Genomic DNA, 22,486 nt, shown 5'->3' with positions numbered 1-22,486 from the left:
AAAAGAAAGAAAGAAATCCTAGGGCCGGGCGTGGTGGCTAAAGCCTGTAATCTCAGCACTTGGGGAGGCCGAGGCGGGTGGATCATGAGGTCAAGAGATCGAGACCATCCTGGTCAATATGGTGAAACCCCGTCTCTACTAAAAATACAAAAATTAGCTGGGCATGGTGGCGCGTGCCTGTAATCCCAGCTACTCAGGAGGCTGAGGCAGGAGAATTGCCTTAACCCAGGAGGCGGAGGTTGCAGTGAGCCGAGATCGCACCATTGCGCTCCAGCCTGGGTAGCAAGAGCGAAACTCCGTCTCAAAAAAAAAAAAAGAAAGAAAGAAAGAAAGAGAGAGAGAGAGAGAGAGAGAGAAAGAAAGAAAGAAAGAAAGAAAGAAAGAGAGAGAAAGAAAGAAAAAGAAAGAAATCCTGCAATATGCAACCGCGTGGATGAACCTTAAGGATATTATGCTAAGTGAAACAGGCTAGTCACAGAAGGCCAAATACTGCATAATTCCCCTTATACGAGCTATCTAACACAGTCAAACTCACAGAAGCAGAGCAGAATGGCAATTGCCAGGGGCTGGGGGGAGCTGCTGATCAACAAGTCTAAAATGCTAGAAATCGTCTGTACAACATTGTGCCTTTACTTAACAACACTGTATTGTATAGTTGAAAATCTAGGCCAGGTGTGGTGGCTCACACCTGTAATCTCAGCACTTTGGGAGGCCGAGGTGGGTGGATCACTTGAGGTCAGGAGTTCGAGACCAGCCTGGCCAACATGGTGAAACCTCATTTTTTTAAAAAAAAAAAAGAAAGAAAATCTAAGAGTGTCCGCCAAGCATAGTGGTTCATGCTTGTAATCCCAGCGCTTTGGGAGGCCAGGGCAAGAGGATCACTTGAGCCCAGGAGTTGAAACCAGTCTGGGCATCATAGTGAGACTCCCATCTCTACAAAAAATTTAAAAATTAGCCAGGTGTGATGGTGTGTGCCTGAAATCCCAGCTACTTCGGAGGCTGAGACAGGAGGATTGCTTGTGCCCCAGAGGTGGAGGCTGCAGTGAGCCTGGGTGACAGAGCAAGGCTCTCTTTTTCTTTTTTTGAGACGGAGTTTCGCTGTTGTTACCCAGACTGGAGTACAATGGCACGATCTCGGCTCACCGCAACCTCCACCTTCTGGGTTCAAGCAATTCTCCTGCTTCAGTCTCCCGAGTAGCTGGGACTACAGGTGCGTACCACCATGCCCAGCTAATTTTTGTATTTTTAGTAAAGACGGGGTTTCACCTTGTTGACCAGGATGGTCTGGATCTCTTGACCTCGTGTTCCACCCACCTCGGCCTCCCAAAGTGCTGGGATTATAGGCGTGAGCCACCGCGCCCGGCTTTCTTTTTTTTTCAAAGATGGGGTTTCACCATGATGGCCAGCCTGGTCTTGAACTCCTGACCTCTGGTGATCCACCCACCTCAGCCTCCCAAAGTGTTAGGATTACAGGCGTGAGCCACCGCACCCAGCCGCAAGGCTCTATCTCAAGAAAAAAGAGAGATTGAGAGAGAGAGAGAAGCCAGATGGGAATATATTGTAATAATACAGGTCAGAGAAGGTGGTGATGTATTAGACTACAGTGTTGTATTAGTTTTATATTGCTGCTCTAACAAATTACAGTCTATTTGCATAAAACAATATAAATGTATTATCTTCACAGTTCTGGAGGTCAAAATTAATTTCACTGGGCTAAAATCAAGACGTTAGTATGACTGCATTCCTTCTGTAGGCTTTAGGGGAGAATCACTTTCCTTGACTTTTCCAGCCTATAGAGGCCGCTACATTGCTAACTCATAGCCTCTTCCCCAATTGTCAAAGTCAGCAGCGTATCATCCTTTCTCCCTTTACTCTCAGCTTCCATGCATCCAGGCTACCATCTCCTTTCTCTGTGACTCTCATCCTTCTACCTCCCTCTTGTAACAACCTGTGGGATTACACTGAGCTCACCTGGATAGTCCAGGATAATCTTCTCACATCTCAAGATATTTAATTTAATCATATCTGCAAAGCTCCTTTTATCATGAGAGGAAATATAGTCACACGTGGACTCACAAGAAGACTGGGATGTAGACATGTTTGGAGGGTCATTATTTTTTCTATTACAAGCAGGAACAGCAGAGCTAGAGAAGAATGCAGGCAGCCTGTAATTCCATCAGTGGCGTGAGCCACTGCGCCCCACCTGATAGATTTTTTTTTTTTTTCCCCTGCCTGGCTGCTTCGGGCCTGAAATCCCAGCATTTGGGAAGCCAAGAAGTTTGAGACCAGCCTGGACAACATGGCAAAACCCTATCTCTACAAAGTAAAGAAAGAAAAGGCTGGGAGGGGTGGCTCACGCCTGTAATTCCAGCACTTTGGGAGGCCCAGGTGGGTGGATCACCTGAAGTCAGGAGTTTGAGACTAGCAGGGCCAACATGGTGAAACCCCATCTCTACTAAAAATACAAAAATTAATTAGCCAGGCATGGTGGCGCGCGCCTATTATCCCAGCTACTTAAGAAGCTGAGGCAGGAGACTTGCTTGAACCCCGGAGGCAGAGGTTGCAGTAAGCCGAGATCATGCCACTGCATTCCAGCCTGGGTGACAGAGAGAGACTCTGTCTAAAAAAAAAAAAAGAAAAAAAAGGGCCGGGCGCGGTGGCTCACGCCTATAATTCCAGCACTTTGGGAGGCCGAAGCAGGTGGATCACGAGGTCAAGAGATCTAGACCATCCTGGTTAACAAGGTGAAACCCCGTCTCTACTAAATATACAAAAATTAGCTGGGCATGGTGGCGCAGCCTGTAGTCCCAGCTACTCAGGAGGCTGAGGTAGCAGAATTGCTTGAACCCAGGAGGCGGAGGTTGCAGTGAGCCGAGATCGAACCATTGCACTCCAGCTGGGTAACAAGAGCAAGACTCCGTCTCAGAAAAAAAAAAAAAAAAAAAAAAAAGCCTGGCATGGTAGCAAGTGCCTGTAATCAATCCCAGCTACTCAGGAGGCTGAAGCAGGAAAATTTCTTGAACCCAAGAGGCAGAGGTGGCAGTGAGCCAAGACTGTGCCACTGCACTCCAGCCTGGGCAACAAGAGCAAAACTCCATCTCTGGGGAAAAAGAAAGAAAGAAAAAAGAAAAATTCCACTAAGAATTTTTTTTAGGAGGAAAAAAAATCTAGGTTTTTTTTTTTTTTGAGACGGAGTTTCGCTCTTGTTACCCAGGCTGGAGTGCAATGGCGCGATCTCGGTTTACTGCAACCTCCGCCTCCTGGGTTTAGGCAATTCTCCTGCCTCAGCCTCCCGAGTAGCTGGGATTACAGGCACGCGCCACCATGCCCAGCTAATTTTTTTTGTATTTTTAGTACAAAAAAATACAAAAAAAGACAGGGTTTCACCATGTTGACCAGGATGATCTCAATCTTTTGACCTCGTGATCCACCCGCCTCAGCCTCCCAAAGTGCTGGGATTACAGGCGTCAGCCACCGCGCCTGGCCTCTAGTTTCTTTTTAAGACTCTTAAAGTAATAAAGTGGACATCACATTCTAGTATTGGGGTGAACATGTTACATTTAAGGTACTTTTTTTTTATCTGCCTTACCTAAAGCAAGGCTTTTAAAAATCACTTTAAAAGCTGATTTGTTCCTCCCCACGATACAATCTGAAGAGAAACCAGCAAATTTAAGGTACTTTTTTTTTTTTTTGAGACGGAGTTTCGCTGTTGTTACCCAGACTGGAGTGCAATGGCACGATCTCGGCTCACCGCAACCTCCACCTTCTGGGTTCAGGCAATTCTCCTGCCTCAGCCTCCCGAGTAGCTGGGACTACAGGCGCGCACCACTATGCCCAGCTAATTTTTGTATTTTTAGTAGAGACGGGGGTTTCACCATGTTGACCAGGATGGTCACGATCTCTTGACCTCGTGATCCACCTGTCTCGGCCTCTCAAAGTGCTGGGATTATAGGCATGAGCCACCGCGCCCGGCCAGGTACTTTTTTTTTTTGAGATGGAGTCTCGCTCTGTCGGCCAGGCTGGAATGCAGTGGTGCAATCTCAGCTCACTCCAACCTTCACCTCCCAGGTTCAAGCAATTCTCCTGCCTCAGACTCCCTAGTAGTTGGGATTACAGGCATGTGCTACCATGCCCAGCTAATTTTTGTATTTTTAGTAGAGATGGGTTTTCACCATGTTGGTCAGGCTGGTCTTAACTCCTAACCTCATGATCCACCTGCCTAGGCCTCCCAAAGAGGTGTGACGCCCAGCACATTTAAGGTACTTTTTGATATTTAAGAGATGTTGAATATATGACTGAGGATCCAGCTAATTCTGGAGTTCAGGGAAGAGGTCAAGGCTAGAAATATAATTCTGGGCGTTCTCAGTGTATAGATAATAATTGATGAAAGATATAGTTAATCTCAGACATGTGCTGGATTCAGTTCACACTGGCTTGCAAGAACCAATGGTTAAATTTTCCAGAATTTTTTTTTTTTTTTTTTTGAGATGGAGTTTCACTCTTGTCGCCCAGTCTGGAGTGCAATGACACAATCTCAGCTTACCACAACCTCCGCCTCCCAGGTTCAAGCAATTCCTGCCTCAGCCTCCTGAGTAGCTGGGATTACAGGCATGTGCTACCATGCCCAGCTAATTTGGTATTTTTAGTAGAGATGGGGTTTCTCCATGTTGGTCAGGCTGGTCTCGAACTCCTGACCTCAGGTGATCCACCCACCTCAGCCTCCCAAAGTGCTGGGATTACAAGTAGGAGCCACTGTGCCCGGCCTCAGAAATTTTTAAAGTTAGAGGACTTCCTTTTAGTATCCCAAAATCGTCATGTGGGTGTATTTGCAACACCCGCCTTGACAAAAGGTACACATCAGGTCCCCCAGAGCCAGTGGCTAGCCATTACCCAGCACCCCACTACATCTGACTGATTCTGTTTTCTCCAAAAAGGAAGAGGCAGGCTCTTCATCTGAGAGCAAGAGAAGGAGAAAGAAGGTGTGGAAGCTTTGAGCATGTGAAATAGTTATCTTGGAGCATGAGAAAGTGGTCGTATTTGGGCAGTGGTGTAGGCATATTAGACAGAAAGCTTGTTTTACATTGGTGGAGTGACACAATGTAATGGTGCTGTCCACCTTTTTTCTTCAGCAACATTCAGCTGCTTGGGTGCAGAGTTGGTGGAGTCCCATGGCTGAGTTTAATGAGGTTGTAGTTTGGCTGGTGAGTACAACCAGGGCTTACCATGAACCAGGCACTGTACGGACTACTTTGGGGATTGCAAAAAAAGAATGCAACATGATCGCCACCCTCAAAAAATGCAGTCTTGGCCGGGTGTGGTGGCTCATGCCTGTAATCCCGGCACTTTGGGAGGCTGAGGCAGGCAGAATGTCAGACCTCCAAGTTCAAGCCTGGCCATTATAGCTCTGGTAACCTGAAGGTACTCTGCTGGATGGTCTCCAGGAGGCAGAAAGTCTGGAGTAACTAGATGGCCACAAAGAGAAGTGAAATGACTGGTTCCTGCCTCAACTGATTGATCTCCCCCTGCAGCCTTCATTGTTCCTGCTCAACCTTGCGAGATTTCCCCCAGACATTAGGTTTCTCAAGACCCCCATCCCTGTAACTGTGTAATTTACCTCACCCTCCCCTCTGTTTGCAACTGATAACCACTACCCTTATGATCATGCCTGTTTGGAATAGATAACACCTACACTTGTGACCATGCATCCCATGATGCTCTTCTCGTCCCTAAAATAGATTACCACCTTTATCTGACCATTTGCCCCAACCTATATAACCAGTCCCCTTTCCTACTGCCCTCACCTAACGCCTTTTCCCAACTTGGTGCACTTGCAACCAAGCGCAAAATAAAACAGCCTCACCCCGTGCGAATGTCTGGGTCGAGGAGTGGCCTCCTGCAGTCTCCTCTGCAAATGGGTTCCGTGGCCTACTGCCCCATCCCTACCAACGGTGATTGTGAGCCAAGGCCCAGAGGGGTCACCACCCAGGTCCCACAAGCCTGCATTCAGAGCATGGCCTCCATCCCCTCCAGCGGCTCGCTTGTGGCCATCCACGACTACTACCGGTGCTGCCTGGGTTCCACTTCCAGTACCCAGTGCCCCGCAGAAGCCATTCCCCACCCCCCGGGTATCCCCAAGGCTGACCCAGGTCACTGGTGGGCCAGCTTCTTTCACAGGAAGTCCACCCTCCCGTTCATGGCTACAGTGCTGGAGTCTGCAGAGCACCCGGAACCCCCCAAGGCCTCCAGCAACATGACCACCTGTGGCCTGGCTCACAACGCCCCAAGGAAGCAGCCCGGTGGTCAGTCCAGCACAGCCAGCTCTGGGCCCTTGTCCTGACCTGAACGGTTACCACCAGCCCCAGGCCTGCCAAGGCGCTAGGCCACTAGAACCCCTCCTGTCCCCCTCCCCACCACGCTCCCTGTAGACTAGGCAGCTGTAGCCGGCAGCTCCACATCAACACAGCAGACACCAAAAAGGAGTGAGGGCCCTGCTCTCTACAGCCTGGCCCAGCCTCAGCACTTAGGAGTTTTCCTGACACCTGGAACTGTGCACTTGCACCAAGCAGAAAATAAACTCCAAGCAGCCATTAAATAAATAAATGCCTCCTTGCCCACATAAAACCTGCCTGGTGGTCTCTTTACGCGTGTGACACGCCTGACACAGAACACCTGAGGTCACAAGTTCGAGACCAGTTTGACTAAGATGGTGAAACCCTGTTTCTACTAAAAATACAAAAAATTAGCCGTGCACGGGCTAATTAGGATCACAGGCATGGGCCTGTAATCCTACCTACTCGGGAGCCTGAGGCAGGAGAATCGCTTGAACCTGGTAGGCGAAGTTTGTGAAGTGAGCCGAGATCTCACCATTGCACTCCAGCTTGGGCAACAAGAATGAAACTCCAGGCCAGGCGCAGTGTAATTACATGGTTGTGATCCCAGCGCTTTGGGAGGCTGAGGGAGGCGATCACCTGACGTCGAAGTTCGAGACCAGCCTGAACAACACGGTGAAACGCCCGTCTCTGCTAAAACTACAAAAATTCACGCCTATAATCCCAGCACTTTGGGAGGCCGAGGCAGGTGGATCACGAGGTCAAGAGATCGAGACCATCCTGGTCAACAGGGTGAAACCCAGTCTCTACTAAAAATACAAAAATTAGCTGGGCATGGTGGTGCACGCCTGTAGTCCCAGCTACTCAGGAGGCTGAGGCAGGAGAATTGCTTGAACCCAGAAGGTGGAGGTTGCGGTGAGCCGAGATCGTGCCATTGCACTCCAGTCTGGGTAACAACAGCGAAACTCCGTCTCAAAAAAAAACAAACAAACTACAAAATTAGCGGGGTTTGGTGGCGCATTCCTGTAATCCCAGCTACTCGGGAGGCTGAGGCAGGAGAATTGCTTGAACCGGGAGGTGGAGGTTGCAGTGAGCCAAGATCGTGCCATTGCACTCCAGCCTGGGCACCAAGAGCAAAAAATTCTGTCTCAAAAAAAAAAAAAAAAAAAAAAGAATGAAACTCTGTCTCAAAAAAAAAAAAAAACCTTTTCCTATCTAATGGAAACTTGTTGATGTTTGAAGGAGCCGTGGGAAGAGGAAGTGATTGAAGATGCTGGAGAAAATGGAGACAACGGAGACTCGCTGGCCCGGAAGCAGAGAGGGTCTTAGAAGGACAAAGGAAGTACCTCCTCTTGTGTGCCAAGCACTGGGCTGAGGATTCAATGTAGCTCAGGTTGCAGGCAGAGAGGATAAAAATCTGACTTGAAGAGGTCGGGCGCAGTGGCTCACCCCTATAATCCCAGCACTTTGGGAGGCTGAGGCGGGTGGATCACAAGGTCAGGAAATCGAGACCATCCTGGTCAACAAGGTGAAACCCCGTCTCTACTAAAAATACAAAAATTAGCTGGGCATGGTGGCGCGCGCCTGCAGTCCCAGCTGCTTGGGAGGCTGAGGCAGGAGAATTGCCTGAACCCAGGAGGCGGAGGTTGCGGTGAGCCGAGATTGTGCCATTGCACTCCAGCCTGGGTAACAAGAGTGAAACTCCTTCTCAAAAAAAAAAAAAAAAAAAAAAAAATCTGACTTGAAGAATTCCCAGATGCCAGAGGTAGAAAAGGCTGTAGTGATGGAAAAGAGGAATCCCACTGCACATCCGTACAAGACCTTCAAGCCAGAGGCAGAGACGACTTAGACTTCTCTTTTCTCTCCCACGGCTTTAGTTGGGTCCAGATTACTTGAGGTACTCTATCATAGATAGTAAACTATTGTCAGTCACTGGAGGCAATGTCTGGTCAGTAAACACTACATTTATGCTGTAATCTTGCTTGTCTTGTAGAGGGGGTATAGCTCAGGGGTAGAGCATTTGACTTCAGATCAAGAGGTCCCTGGTTCAAATCCAGGTGCCCCCTTACACCTAATGTTTTAAGATGGCAAAGAAAAAGTCATTTGAGCCCTTTGTGGTGGACACCGAGAAAATAATAAACTACACATTACTTCCCATCTCCTTCATAGACCTCACCTCCTAGTGTGTAATTCAAAGTTGTGCAAGAGTGTGATACCTGAAACATGGGGAGTGTTTTCTGAATCCCTGGTAGTTGGAAGTGTGATAATGGGGCTCCCTGGGAGTCCATATGGTCCTTTCTGTGTGAAAGGAAGGATTTCTTTTTCTTTGAGATAGTCTTGCTTTGACACCCAGGCTGGAATGCAATGGCGTAATCTCAGCTCACTGCAACCTCTGCCTCCTGAGTTCAAGAGATTGCCTTTAAAAAAAAAAAAAGGCCGGGCGCAGTGGCTCAAGCCTATAATCCCAGCACTTTGGGAGGCTGAAGCGGGTGGATCACAAGGTCAAAAGATCGAGACCATCCTGGTCAACATGGTGAAACCCCGTCTCTACTAAAAATACAAAAAATTAGCTGGGCATGGTGGCGCGTGCCTGTAATCCCTGTTACTCAGGAAGCTGAAGCAGGAGAATTGCCTGAACCCAGGAGGCGGAGGTTGCAGTGAGCCGAGATTGCGCCATTGCACTCCAGCCTGGGTAGCAAGAGCTAAACTCCGTCTCAAAAAAAAAAAAAAAAAAAAAGAGCTGGGCGAGGTCACGCCTGTAATCCTAGCACTTTGGGAGGCTGAGGTGGGTGGATCACCTGAGGTCAGGGGTTCAAGACCAGCCTGGCCATGATGGTGAAACCCCATCTTTAAAAAAAAAGAGAGAGACTTGCCTCAGCCTCCCAAGTAGCTGGGATTACAGGTGCCCAACACCACACCCAGCTAATTTTTGCATTTTTAGTAGAAACGGGGTTTCACCATGGTGGTCAGGGTGGTCTTGAACTCCTGACCTCAGGTGATCCACCCGCTTCGGCCTCCCAAAGTGCTGGGATTACAGGCATGCACCCGGAGACACCCTGTAAGCCAGAAGGATTATTTCCTTGATAATATTAATGAGACCCTTTCTGTGCAGAGGAAAGAATTATTTTAAAACTAAGACATTATTTTTCTGTCTTATTCTTGCTCTTTCATGAGAATACAGTGGAGCTTTCCAGAAATTAAATCTGTGAAATCACAACAGACTAGTGTAAAACATGAAAAACCAGTTCTTTCATTAAGCCAGGTATTAAAGGGATTTAAAAAAAAAAAGTAAAGCAAAGCCACCCTTCAAACTAAATTATTTTTGTTTAGAAAAATATAGTTACATTTATTTATTTATTTTTAAGACAGGGTCTCTGTTGCCCAGGCTGGAGTACAGTGGTGCGATTGTGGCTCACTACAGCCTCAACCTCCCAGGCTCAAGTGATCGTCCTGCCTCAGCCTCCTGTGTAGTTAGGACCACAGGCACACAACACCACACTTGGCTAATTTTTTAATATTTTGTAGAAACGGGGTCTCACTTTGTTGCACAGACTGCTCTCAAACTCCTGAGCACAAGTGATCCTTCTGCTCGGATTACAGGCATGAGCCACCACACCTGACCTTTTCCTCATTCTAAAATGTTATTTATTTTAGCAAAAAATTGATGTATTGTTATCTTACATGAAGTAATAAATGTGTAAACTTTTTTTTTTTTTTTTTGAGACAGAATCTCACTCTGTAGCCCAGGCTGGAGTGCAGTGGTATGATCTCAGCTCACTGCAACCTCTGCCTCCTGGGCTTAAGCGATACTCCTGCCTCAGCCTCCCAGGTAGCTGGGACTACAGGTACAAGCCAGCAACCATATCCGGTTAATTTTTGTATTTTTAGTAGAGACGGGGTTTCACCATGTTGGTCAGGCTGGTCTCAAACTCCTGACCTCGTGATCTGCCCTCCTCAGCCTCTCAGCATGCTAGGATTACAGGCATGAGCCACCGAGCCCAGTCTTCATTTCTTAATTTTATTGTTTTTTTCTCTTTCGTTCTTTTTTTTATATTTTTTGTTTTTGTGATGGGGTCAGGCTGGAGTGCAGTGGCTATTCACAGGTGCGATCCCACTACTGATAAGCACCGGAGTTTTGACCTACTTCGTTTCCGACCTGGGCCAGTTCACCCCTCCTTAGGCAACCTGGTGGTCCCCCGCTCCCGGGACATTTCTTTTTTTTTTTTTTTGAGACGGAGTTTCACTCTTGTTACCCAGGCTGGAGTGCAATGGCGCGATCTGGGCTCACCGCAACTTCCGCCTCCTGGGTTCAAGCAATTCTCCTGCCTCAGCCTCCCGAGTAGCTGGGACTACAGACGCACACCACCATGCCCAGCTAATTTTTGTATTTTTAGTAGAGACGGGGTTTCACCTTGTTGACCAGGATGGTCTCGATCTCGTGACCTAGTGATCCACCCACCTCGGCCTCCCAAAGTGCTGGGATTATAGGGGTGAGCCACTGCATCCGGCCCCGGGACATTTCTTAATTTTAATTTCTAATATGGTAAATGTCATCAGATATACCTATAAAAACAAAAACTCTTTAAGATCCCTAATAGTTTAAGAGTGTAAAGGAAGCTGGGGGAGGTGGCTCCCACCTGTAATCCCAGCACTTTGGGAAGCTGAGGCAGGCAGATCACCTGAGGTTGGGATTTCGAGACCAGCCTGGCCAACATGGAGAAACCCTGTCTCTACTTACAATACAAAATCAGCCAGGCACGATGGCGCATGCCTGTGATCCCAGCTTCTCAGGAGGCTGACGCAGGAGAATCACTTGAACCCGGGAGGTGGAGGTTGCAGTGAGCCAAGCTTACACCATTGCACTCCAGCCTGGGCAACAAGAGAGAAACTCCATCTCAAAAACACAAAAGAGGGTAAAGTGGTCTAAAATTAAAATATTTGAGAACGACTGCTCCTAGTAAAGAGGTGGCTTGGGAATAAACTGCTGAGGTTGTGAAATGGCTTAGAGAAGAGATGGTATCTGAGCAGAGTTTTTTCTTTTGTTTTTCTTACCCCTCTGCCACCTCTGAGCAGAGTTTTAAAGAACACATTGGTTGGGCATGGTGGCTCATGCCAGTAATCCCCACACTTTGGAAGGCCACCATGGATGGATCACTTGAGGTCAGGCGTTCAAGACTAGCCTGACCAACATGGTGAAACCCCGTCTCTATTAAAAATACAAAAAATAATAATAAAAATAATAACTGGGAGTGGTGGTGCATGCCTGTAATCCCAGCTACTTGGGAGGCAGAGGCAGGAGAATCACTTGAACCTGGAAGGTGGAGGTTGCAGTGAGCTGAGATAGTGCCATTGCACTCCAGCCGGGGCAACAAGAGCAAAACTCTGTCTCAAAAAAAAACCGCATAGTGCGTATAAAGCAGGCAGGTGCATAAATACAAGAAAGTGCAAATCTAAAGCATATGTCCAGAAATCCTAAGTGGTTTGGTGTTTCTGGTGTGTGAAATCTAAGAGGCAAGGTGGCAGAAGATGGAGCCAGGGAAGAGGTAGGTAGGCCATTTCCGGTGACTTCAACGCTGTGCTAAGGAGCTTGGACTTTATTCTATAAGTACTAGAGGGCCATCACATGTTTCCTGTTTTGTTTTGTTTTTTGAGACGGAGTCTCGCTCTATGCCAGGATGGAGTGGAGTGGGGCGACCTTGGCTCCCTGCAACCTCTGCCTCCCAGGTTCAAGCGATTCTCCTGCCTTAGCCTCCTGAATACCTGGAATTACAGGCGCCCGCCACCACCACTGGCTAATTTTTGTATTTTTGTTAGAGACAGGGTTTCACCATGTTAGCCAGGCTGGTCTCAAACTCCCGACCTTAGGGGATCTGCCTGCCTCGGCCTCCCAAAGTGCTGAGATTACAGGTATGAGCCACCTTGCCAGGACAGCACATGGTTTCTAGCGGTGGGAAATTATGATCAGAACGTATACAAGCTGATGACTTGCTTTGAATCAAATGCAGATCTTGGAAGGCATGGGCAGAAAAATTTATGAAATAGAGTCAAGGTAATAGACCTTGGTGACTAGATCTAGGGGCCTAGGAGAAGAGAATTAATTGTGTTCCTATTTTCTGGTTGAGACACTGGTGGTAGTACCAACCAAGAACACTGTTCCTCCCGTAACCATATTCTTCTCCATCTTGGTTGACGGCAATGCTATCTTCCAACTGCTCAGGCTTAAAGCCTTGGAGATATTTTGATTCCTGTCTTTCATACCCCACATTTTATTGGCTCTACCTCCAAAACACATCCAGAATCTGACCACACATTACCTCTACTGCTACCATTCTAGTCCAACTCACCATAATTTCTCTCCTGGGCTACCGAAATAGCTTCTTAATGAATCCTCTTACTTATGTCCCTGTGTCCTCTCCCAGTCTAGTCTTAACAATTCAACCACAGTGATCCTTCTGACACATTAGTCAAATCATGTCCCTCCTCTGATTAAAATCAAAATAATGGTTCCTCATTTCACTCAGCCAATGCCAAAGTCCACATTAGTTTCGTTCCATTACTTCCTTTTTTTTTTTGAGATGGAGCTCTCACTTTCTCACCTAGGCTAGAGTACAATGGCATGGTCTCAGCTCACTGCAATCTCCACCCCCCAGGTTCACACGATTCTCCAACTTTAGCCTATGAGTAGCTGGGATTACAGGCATCTGCCATCATGCAAGACTAATTTTTGTATATTTGTAGGAATGGAGTTTCACCATGTTGGCCAGGCTGGTCTTGAACTCTTGACCTCAGGTGATCGCCCGCCTTGGCCTCCCAAAGTGCTGGGATTACAGGCATGAGCCATCGCACCCAGCTGCCACCAGCTGATTTTTAAATGTTTTGAAGACATGGAATCACCCTATGTTGCCCAGACTGGTCTCAAACTCCTGAGCTCAAAGGATCCTCCTGCTTCAACCTTCCAAAGTGTTGAGATTACAGGTGTGAGCCACTATGCCTGGGTTAATGTCAATATCTTTAATGAGGCCTACACTGACCATTCTCTCTCCGTGTGTGTGTGTGCACACGCGTGTATTTATTTATGAGACAGCGTTTCACTCTTGCCATACGGGCTGGAGGGCAGTGGCCCGATCTTGGCTCAGTGCAACCTCCACCTCCCTGGTTTAAGCGACTCTCCTGCCTCAGCTTCCCAAGCAGCTGGGATTACAGGCATGTGTCACCAAGCCCAGCTAATTTTTTTGGTGGGGGAAACAAAGTCTTGCTCTGTCACCCAGGCTGCAGTGCAATGGTGCAGTCTTGGCTCACTGCAACCTCTGCCTCCCGGGTTCAAGTGATTCTCCTGCCTCAGCCTCCCGAGTAGCTGGGATTACAGGCACCCGCCACCATGCCCAACTAATTTTTATATTTTTAGTAGAGCATGAGCCACAGTGCCTGGCTGTATTTATTCTATATAGAAAGATGGGGTCTCGGCAGGCATGGCAGTTCACACCTGTAATCCCAGCAACTTGGGAGGCTGAGGCAGGCGTATCACCTGAGGTCAAGAGTTTGAGATCAGCCTGGCCAACATGATGAAACCCCATCTCTACTAAAAATACAAAAATTAGCCGGGCATGGTGGCACATGCCTGTAATCCCAGCTACTTGGAAGGCTGAGGCAGGAGAATTGCTTGAACCAGGGAGGCGGAGATTGCAGTGAGCTAAGATTGCACCACTGCACTCCAGCCTGGACAAAAGAGAAACTCGATCTCAAAGAAAAAAAGAAAAATAAAGAAAGAAAGATGGGATCTCACTGTGTTGTCCAGGCTGGAGTGCAGTGGCTATTCACAGGTGTGATCAGACTAGGCACAGTGGCTCATGCCTGTAATCCCAGCACTTTGGGAGGCTGAGATGGGAGGGTCACTTGAGCTGGAGAGATTGAGGCTGCAGTCAGCCAGTCCGTGGTCTGGGCAACAGAGTGAGACACTATCTAAAAATTAAAAATTAAAAAAAGTGTGATCCTAGCTCTCTGAAGCTTCGAACTCACGGATTCAAGTGTTCCTCCTCCATTGAATCCTCCAACTCCTTTCTTCTCTCTCTATCTTTTTTTTTTTGAGACAGAGTTTTTGCTCTTGTTACCCAGGCTGGAGTGCAATGGCGTGATCTCAGCTCACTGTAACCTCCGCCTGCTGGGTTCAGGCAATTCTCCTGCCTCAGCCTCCCATGTAGCTGGGATTACAGGCACACGCACCACGCCCAGCTAATTTTTTTGTACTTTTAGTAGAGACAGGGTTTTGCCATGTTGCTTGGGGTGCTCTTCAGCTCCTGAGCTTAGGTGATCTGCCCGCCGTGGCCTCACAAAGTGCTAGAATTACAAGCATAAGCCACCATACCAGGCTAATTTTTGTATTTTTAGTGGAGACAGTTTCGCTATTTAGGACAGGCTGATCTCCAACTCCTGATTTCAAGTAATACACCCACCTTGGCCTCCCAAAGTGCTGGAATTACAGATGTGAGCCACCATGGCTGGCCCCATTTTTTTAAATTAATTAATTTATTTATTTATTTTGAGACGGAGTTTCGCTCTTGTTACCCAGGCTGGAGTGCAATGGTGTGATCTCAGCTCACCGCAACCTCCGCCTCTTGGATTCAAGCAATTCTCCTGCCTCAGCCTCCCGAGTAGCTGGGACTACAGGCGTGTACCACTATGCCCAGCTAATTTTTGTATTTTAAGTAGAGATGGGGTTTCACCTTGTTGACCAGGATGGTCTTGATCTCTTGACCTCGTGATCCACCCGCCTCAGCCTCCCAAAGTGCTGGGATTATAGGCGTGAGCCACCGCGCTGGCCTTATTTATTTATTTAAACAGAGACTCACTGTATATTCCAGGCTGGAGTGCAATGGTGCGATCTTGGCTCACTGCAACCTCCACCTCCTTGGTTCAAATGATTCTCCTGCCTCACCCTCCCGAGTAACTGGGATTACAGGCACCTGCCACCATGCCCAGCTAATGTTTGTATTTCTGTGGAGACGGGGTTTCGCCATTTTGGCCACGTTGGTCTCGAACTCCTGACCTCAGGTGATCTGCCCACCTTGGCCTCCCAGAGTGCTAAGATTACAGGCATGAGCGATCACATCCGGCCTCATTCTATTTTTAATTGTGTGAATCCAGAAAATCGGAGACAGGTCTCAATTAATTTAGAAAGTTTATTTTTCCAAGGTCGAGGTTGCTCCTGTGACACAGTCTCAGGAAGTTCTGATGATATGTGCCCAAGATCATCGGGCCACAGCTTGGTTTTATACCTTTTAGGTATAAAAAAGACATGAGACATTAATCAATATATGTAAGAAGTACATTGTTTCGGTCTGGAAAGGCGGGACAAGTTGAAGCAAAGGCAGGAAGACTGGAAGTGGGGAGGTGGCTTCCAGGTAACAGGAGGTTGCAGTACGCTAAGATCGCGCCACTGTACTCCAGCCTGGGCGACAGAGGGAGGTTCCGTCTCAAAAAGAGAAAGAAAAAAAAACAAAAACAAAAACAAAACACGGGAGGGAGGGCAATAGAGCAATACAGTATATGTAAAATACAGAATGGTATGGTACCAAGCACACATAGATGGAATGATCTGTATAGCACTACTCAAGAGCCGTTTAGAGTGTTCCTTGGGGACCCCACACACGGCACAAACTGTGTTTTAATTCCTATTCTCTAGTGTGCAGATAAGTGCCTGGCACGTATTAAGTGCTCAAAAGAGGACGTAAGCAAGATAACAACAAATCACTGTTTCCACGTCTACAACTACTTTTAAGCTCGTAGAGAAGAGACTTCCAATCTCTTGCACTTCTACTTCAACGCCCACTTCCAGAGATGAATCAAACCGACGTAGTTAACCTATTACGTAATAAGGCAGCGCCCAAAGAGGGGTTAAGCTCCGGTCACGTGACGAGAGTGGGTGGGGCATCAAAGTTCATATCCCAGTATCCTTTGAAGCTACTTCCTTTTTCTCTTTCCGGCGTCCAAGATGTCGAAGCGAGGTGAGGTTTTACTTTTGGAGGATCCTCCACCATCTGTCGTGCAGTGCCTGGCGGGTTCATCGGGAGCGGTAGCTCTAGGCAGCTGGGGCGCTGTGCTCTCCTTCAGGCCCGAGATGGAGAGCTAGGCTACCGCGAGAGGACCGCCAGGACCCCCGAAAGTGGCACTGGGGTGCTTAAGAGTTGAGATGGCAGGATCTCGACTGTAGCCTGGATCCAGCGAGTTCGCTCCGCGAATAGGGCGTAATGGGGTTGAAGTTAGACTGGGTTAGACCCTGGTTTTCGAGATCTCTGCGGTCTTCTGCCTTGCAGAGGTAATTGAGTTTTTGCGAAAGTTGGAGCAAGGGCTGAGTCTTCCAGTTCCTTAATTTCGATGTCAGAGTGGTAATAGTGAGAAATGGCTACCTCCCGTGAGAATAGGGTGGCACACGGGGACGGCATAAGTAAAATTCGAGAGGGCTAATCTGTAGTACAGTCTATCAAAGCATGTGCGGAGTGTATGAGGAGGAACTCGGACCCATGTCTAGATAGTGGTCTCTTTATCCTGTTTCCCTTCCCTGTATATCCACAGGACGTGGTGGGTCCTCTGGTGCGAAATTCCGGATTTCCTTGGGTCTTCCGGTAGGAGCTGTGATCAACTGTGCTGACAACACAGGTGAGGTCTTTGACTGCACGCTGCTATACTCCCCCTTTTTAAAAGCACTCAGTGGGCCTGTGGCTAATGACCTACTGAGCCGTCAAGAAAGGGGAGAATGGAAACACCGCTTTTGGGTGAAGTGACAGCATGATGTGTTGTTTTGCTTCAATCAGTGGTGTGACAAGGCGCTCTTGGGGACTAACTGCTTCGGCAGTGAGTGTTTGGGAAATGTTATACTGACGCAACGGCCTGATCGGCCCTCAACATTTTGTGATTTTTGTTTGCATCCTTTTGTAGGAGCCAAAAACCTGTATATCATCTCTGTGAAGGGGATCAAGGGACGGCTGAACAGACTTCCCGCTGCTGGTGTCGGTGACATGGTGATGGCCACAGTCAAGAAAGGCAAACCAGAGCTCAGAAAAAAGGGTGAGTAAACATTGAGCCCTCCTTAATACAGATGGGTAGTGGGGGGACTTCTTCCTTTATTGGAAAAGGGGTTAGTTTCCAAGTTTGTTTTCCGTGGAGAGGCAGTGTGAGAATAAATAAGTTTTTGCTCAGACTGTGTTGGGAGGACCATCATTTTGTCACTTCCATATTTGCAGCTTGTGTCCTGTCTGGCTCTAGAACTGCTGGTATTTGATGTGCTTTAATTTCAGCTCTTGAACTTTTTTTAAACCCTGTGCCTAGTTAGTCCGTCTCTTTGCTGGGATGTCTTGCTTTTCTAAAGATTTCCTAGCCATTCCTTGATTTACAAATAAGATGTTGACTTGTCAGCCTTGTAATACACTTACTCCGCCCCACGATGCTCTCCAGTAGATTTTTTTAGCCCTTGGGTTAGAAATCTTTTTTTTGTGGCAGGTCGCGGTGGCTCACGCCTATAATCCCAGCACTTTGGGAGACTGAGGTGGGTGGATCACGAGGTCAAGAGATCGAGACCATCCTGGTCAACATGGTGAAACCCCATCTCTACTAAAAATACAAAAATTAGCTGGGCATGGTGGTGTGCGCTTGTAGTCCCAGCTACTCAGGAGGCCGAGGCAGGAGAATTGCTTGAACCCAGGAGGCGGAGGTTGCGGTGAGCTGAAATCGTGCCATTGCACTCCAGTCTGGGTAACAACAGCGAAATTCCATCTCAAAAATAAATAAATAAATAAGAAATTTTTTTTTTGTAGCCAGGCACAGTGGCTCTCATCTGTAATCCCAGTGCTTTGGGAGGCCAAGGCAAGTGGATCCATGAGGTCAGGAGTTCGAGACCAGCCTGGCCAACATGGTGAAACCTTGTCTCTACTAAAAATACAAAAAATTACCTGGGCATGGTAGAAGGCGCCTCCTACCCAGTTAGGAGGCTAAGCCAGGATTATCACTTGAACCCAGGAGCAGAGGTTGCAGTGAGCTGAGACCGTGCCACAGCACTCCAGCCTGGGCAACAGAGTGAGACATCCTCTCAAAAAAAAAGTGGCGGGGGAGAGAAAAGAAATCTTTTTCTGTTCACCATTAATATCCATTTGAGGGCTTGGTAGCACTGTAATTGTGATTTAGCAGTTGTGCTTTTTTCTCTTCTCAGAATACTTCCTGGGTCTGACTGGTGGCCCAGGAAGCTATCAGAGAAGAGTAGAGCAAATGGCCATCACTTTGTGGATGAGATGGCAGGAGAGTGGATTGTTGGTTTTAGTCAGTGGTGGAACAGACCAGAGCTCCGAACACTTAAGTGGTTTTTTTTTTGTTTCGAGACAGAGTTTCGCCAAGGCTGGAGTGCAATGGTGCGATCTCAGCTAACTGCAACCTCTGCCTCTTGGGGTCACCTGATTCTCCTGCCTCAGCCTCCTGAGAAGCTGGGATTACAGGCACACACCATCACACGCTAATTGTTTCTATTTTTCTTAGTAGAGATGGGGTTTCACTATGCTGGCCAGCCTGGTCTCGAACTCTCCTGACCATGTGATTCGCCCACCTCACTCTCTCAAAGTGCTGGTATTACAGACGTGAGCCACTATGCCCAACTTCTGTTTTAAAACTAGTTGTGAGTTTCCAGTTCTGGTTAATGTCTTTTTTGGTCCTTGTTTCTGCTAAATAAATACATCCCCTCCCCTTGGAACTTAATATCTATAAGTAACAAGTACAGAAATATGCAAAGGGGCCAGGACTATTTATCTTCTTGATGAATTTTTGAGGATTAAATGGTTTATAAGTAGAGGAGGGTCAGTAAATATTGGCTACCTCATGTGTGTCCCGTTACTAACTTGGTTAGACTTACTTTTTTAAATTTTATTTTATTTTGAGACAGTCTTGCTGCGTTGCCCAGGCTGGATTGCAATGGCATGATCTCAGCTCACTGCAACCTCCATCTCCTATGTTCAAGTGATTCTACTGCCTCAGCCTCCTAAGTAGCTGGGATTATAGGTGCTCAGCCACCACTCCTGGCTAATTTTTGTAATTTTAGTAGAGATGGGGTTTCACTATGTTGGCCAGGTTGGTCTCCTAACCTTGTGATCTGCTCACCTCAGCCTCCCAAGTGTTGGATTGCAGGCGTGAGCCACTATGCCTGGCCAGACTTAATCTATTTTTTGTATAGTACTTGCTTCAAGGAAGGTCATTCTTCCTGTCTTTATAAAAATTCCGTGTAAGTAACTTGCTCAAGGTCTCCAAGCTAGTATATCAGTCAAAATTTGAATGCAGATACAGTTTTTCACAAGCATTATATTTCATTATGTAGTGATACTTCATTTCAAAAGTTGAGAAAAGCACCTTTTTCATCTTAGTACAGATAGGTGTAAAAGTTACTTACAGCATTGGAAAACAGTTCATTAAAAGTAAAACATAATGCTCTGGTTTCTTTCTCTTTTTTTTTTTTTTTTTTTTTTTGAGACGGAGTTTTGCTTTTGTTACCTAGGCTGGAGTGCAATGGCGTGATCTCGGCTCATCGCAACCTCCGCCTCCTGGGTTCAAGTAATTCTCCTGCCTCAGCCTCCCGAGTAGCTGGGATTACAGGCATGCACCACCATGCCCCGCTAATTTTTGTATTTTTAGTAGAGACGATGTTTCACCATGTTGACCAGGATGGTCTCGATCTCTTGACCTCGTGATCCACCTGCCTCAGCCTCCCAAAGTGCTGGGATTACAGGCTTGAGCCACCGCACCCGGCCTCTGGTTTCTATTCATAACGAATAAATCTTTCGCCTTTTACTAAAGATTTCCGTGGAGAGGAACAATTATGAGTTTGTTTATTTTTATTTTATTTTATTTTATTTTTAGAGGTGGGGTTCGCCATGTTGACCAGGCTGGTCTCGAACTCCTGACCTCAGGTGATCCACCCACCTTGGCCTCCCAAAGTGCTGGGATTACAGGCGTGAGCCACCGAGCCCGGCCCAATTAGGAATTTTTAACTGAATTTTTTGATGTCTTGCTTAGGCAGGACTCATCAAAAAAAAAAAAAAGTAAAACATAAAGCCTGGTGCTTGGGCCTGGAAATTCAAACTGTTTTCTAGTGTTAAAACCGTTTTCCAGATTTCTGTGTGAATAGGTTGGCCTCTCTGCTCATTACAAGGACTGGGAGGGGTTGGGGGTCCCAGGTCCCATTTCTACATCCCAATTCAGTGATCCTGGGATCTTTTTTTTTGAGACGGAGTTTCGCTCTTGTTACCCAGGCTGGAGTGCAATGGCGCGATCTCAGCTCACCGCAATCTCCGCCTCTTGGTGAAGGCAATTCTCCTGCCTCAGCCTCCCGAGTAGCTGGGATTACAGGCAGGTGCCACCATGCCCAGCTAATTTGTATTTTCAGTAGAGACGGGGTTTCACCATGTTGACCAGGATGGTCTCGATCTCTTGACCTCATGATCCACCCATCTCGGCCTCCCAAAGTGCTGGGATTACAGGTTTGAGCCACCATGCCCAGCGATCCTCAGATCTTAATAACCCATCTGTGGGGTGAAGTTGGAAAAGGCATAGGCAAGGATAATTGTCTTCTAAGAGTTTCACACTTGCAAGAAAATACTGGCAGCTTTGATTTTTAATACATGAATAGGGACTGGCTGTGGTGGCTCATGCTTATACTCTCAGCACTTCGGGAGGCCTGTCTGGCCAGCATGGTGAAAGCCTGTCTCTATGGGAAAAAGCCAGAAACAGAAAAACAAATTATCTGGGCATGGTGGTACGCACCTGTAGTCCCAGCTACTAGAGAGGTTGAAGTGGGAGGATCACCTTAAAGATTGATATTTACACTGTCTTTCACTGCCTCAGTGAAATGCTAAGTATACAATCTGTCTAGTTGGAAAGTGCTTTTGTGGTGGTGCTGGGACTTGATGGGTTAATGACTGCTTTCCTTTTTTATTCTCTCAGTACATCCAGCAGTGGTCATTCGACAACGAAAGTCATACCGGAGAAAAGATGGCGTGTTTCTTTATTTTGAAGATAATGCAGGGGTCATAGTGAACAATAAAGGCGAGATGAAAGGTAGGAAATCAGTCCAGCTTGTTCCTTAGGTCTCTGAGGTTGGGTGGATTGTCTAGAAGTACAGGCCAAGGACCCTGCGTTTGATGCCTTAACCTGTCCCCACATGCTTTTTTTTAATGCAGGTTCTGCCATTACAGGACCAGTAGCAAAGGAGTGTGCAGACCTGTGGCCCCGGATTGCATCCAATGCTGGCAGCATTGCATGATTCTCCAGTATATTTGTAAAAAAATAAAAACTTTAAAACCATTAAAAAGTATTTGTTCACAGTGCTTGCCTCCCTGTCCACTTCTACATTTCTCTCTCTCTCTCTTTTTTTTTTTTTTTTTTTTAAGTTTTTAAGACAGTCTCGCTCTGTCACCCAGGCTGGAGTACAGTGGTGAGATCTTGCTCGCTGCAACCTCCACCTCCAAGGTTTAAGTGATTCTCCTGCGTCAGCCTCTCAGGTAGCTGGAGTTACAGGCACCTGCCATCATGCCTGGCTGATTTTTGTATTTTTAGTATAGACAGGGTTTTACCATGTTGGGCAGGCTGGTCTCAAATTCCTGGACTCAAGTGATCTGCCCACCCTGGCCTCTACACTGTTTTGACATCCCCTGACCCCTGACCATTGCTTTGGTGAAATGGAAACTTTCTCTGGGCATGTTTTACAGGATAAAAAAAAAAAAAGGCAGTCCTGTTTTGTGAGTGCAGACTTCGCATTTTCCACTTGATGTATTTATAATTTTCACTTCAAAAAGGATTATTTGGGTTTTGAGTCCCAAAAATAAATAACAGATAGTAGATATTACTTGACAAGTTATCCAAGGTAGCCTCTCCTACAGTGAGAAAGGCATTGAAGTGGCCAGGTGTAGTGGCTCACCCCTGTAATCCAAGCACTTTTGAGGCCAAGACGGGCGGATCACCTGAGGTTGGGAGTTCAAGACCAGCCTGACGAACATGGTGAAACCCTGTCTTGAAGAAAAAAAATGTAAGGCTGGGTGTGGTGGCTAACACCTGTAATCCCAGCACTTTGGGAGGCCGAGGTGGGTGGATCACGAGGTCAAGAGATCTAGACCATCCTGGTCAACAAGGTG

At 47.2% G+C, this 22,486-nt stretch overlaps 2 protein-coding genes, 2 non-coding genes and 1 pseudogene across 4 annotated transcripts in view; 4 read left to right on the top strand and 1 right to left on the bottom strand.

The window, feature by feature from the left end:
* LASP1 (LIM and SH3 protein 1) overlaps positions 1–22,486 on the bottom strand; it is a 92,156-nt gene that overhangs the window by 62,745 nt on the left and 6,925 nt on the right. The window lies entirely within an intron of this gene.
* LOC103793298 (pancreatic progenitor cell differentiation and proliferation factor pseudogene) lies at positions 5,966–6,436 on the top strand (annotated as a pseudogene).
* Positions 16,294–21,679, top strand: RPL23 (ribosomal protein L23). Its single transcript, XM_002748507.7, has 5 exons — positions 16,294–16,330; positions 16,899–16,982; positions 17,262–17,390; positions 21,300–21,413; positions 21,536–21,679. The coding sequence occupies exons 1-5, from the start codon at positions 16,318–16,320 to the stop codon at positions 21,616–21,618; spliced, it is 423 nt and encodes a 140-aa protein (XP_002748553.1). The 5' UTR covers positions 16,294–16,317; the 3' UTR covers positions 21,619–21,679.
* LOC118154359 (small nucleolar RNA SNORA21) lies at positions 17,015–17,150 on the top strand. Its single transcript, XR_004744226.1, has one exon. It is a non-coding gene; the product is annotated as a small nucleolar RNA SNORA21 (small nucleolar RNA).
* LOC118154181 (U5 spliceosomal RNA) lies at positions 20,104–20,219 on the top strand. The gene has a single exon (XR_004744075.1). It is a non-coding gene; the product is annotated as a U5 spliceosomal RNA (small nuclear RNA).

Source organism: Callithrix jacchus, chromosome 5, assembly GCF_049354715.1.
Source record: "Callithrix jacchus isolate 240 chromosome 5, calJac240_pri, whole genome shotgun sequence".
In the NCBI taxonomy this organism is placed as follows: domain Eukaryota; kingdom Metazoa; phylum Chordata; class Mammalia; order Primates; family Cebidae; genus Callithrix; species Callithrix jacchus.
This window is presented reverse-complemented; position numbering and strand designations above follow the sequence as displayed.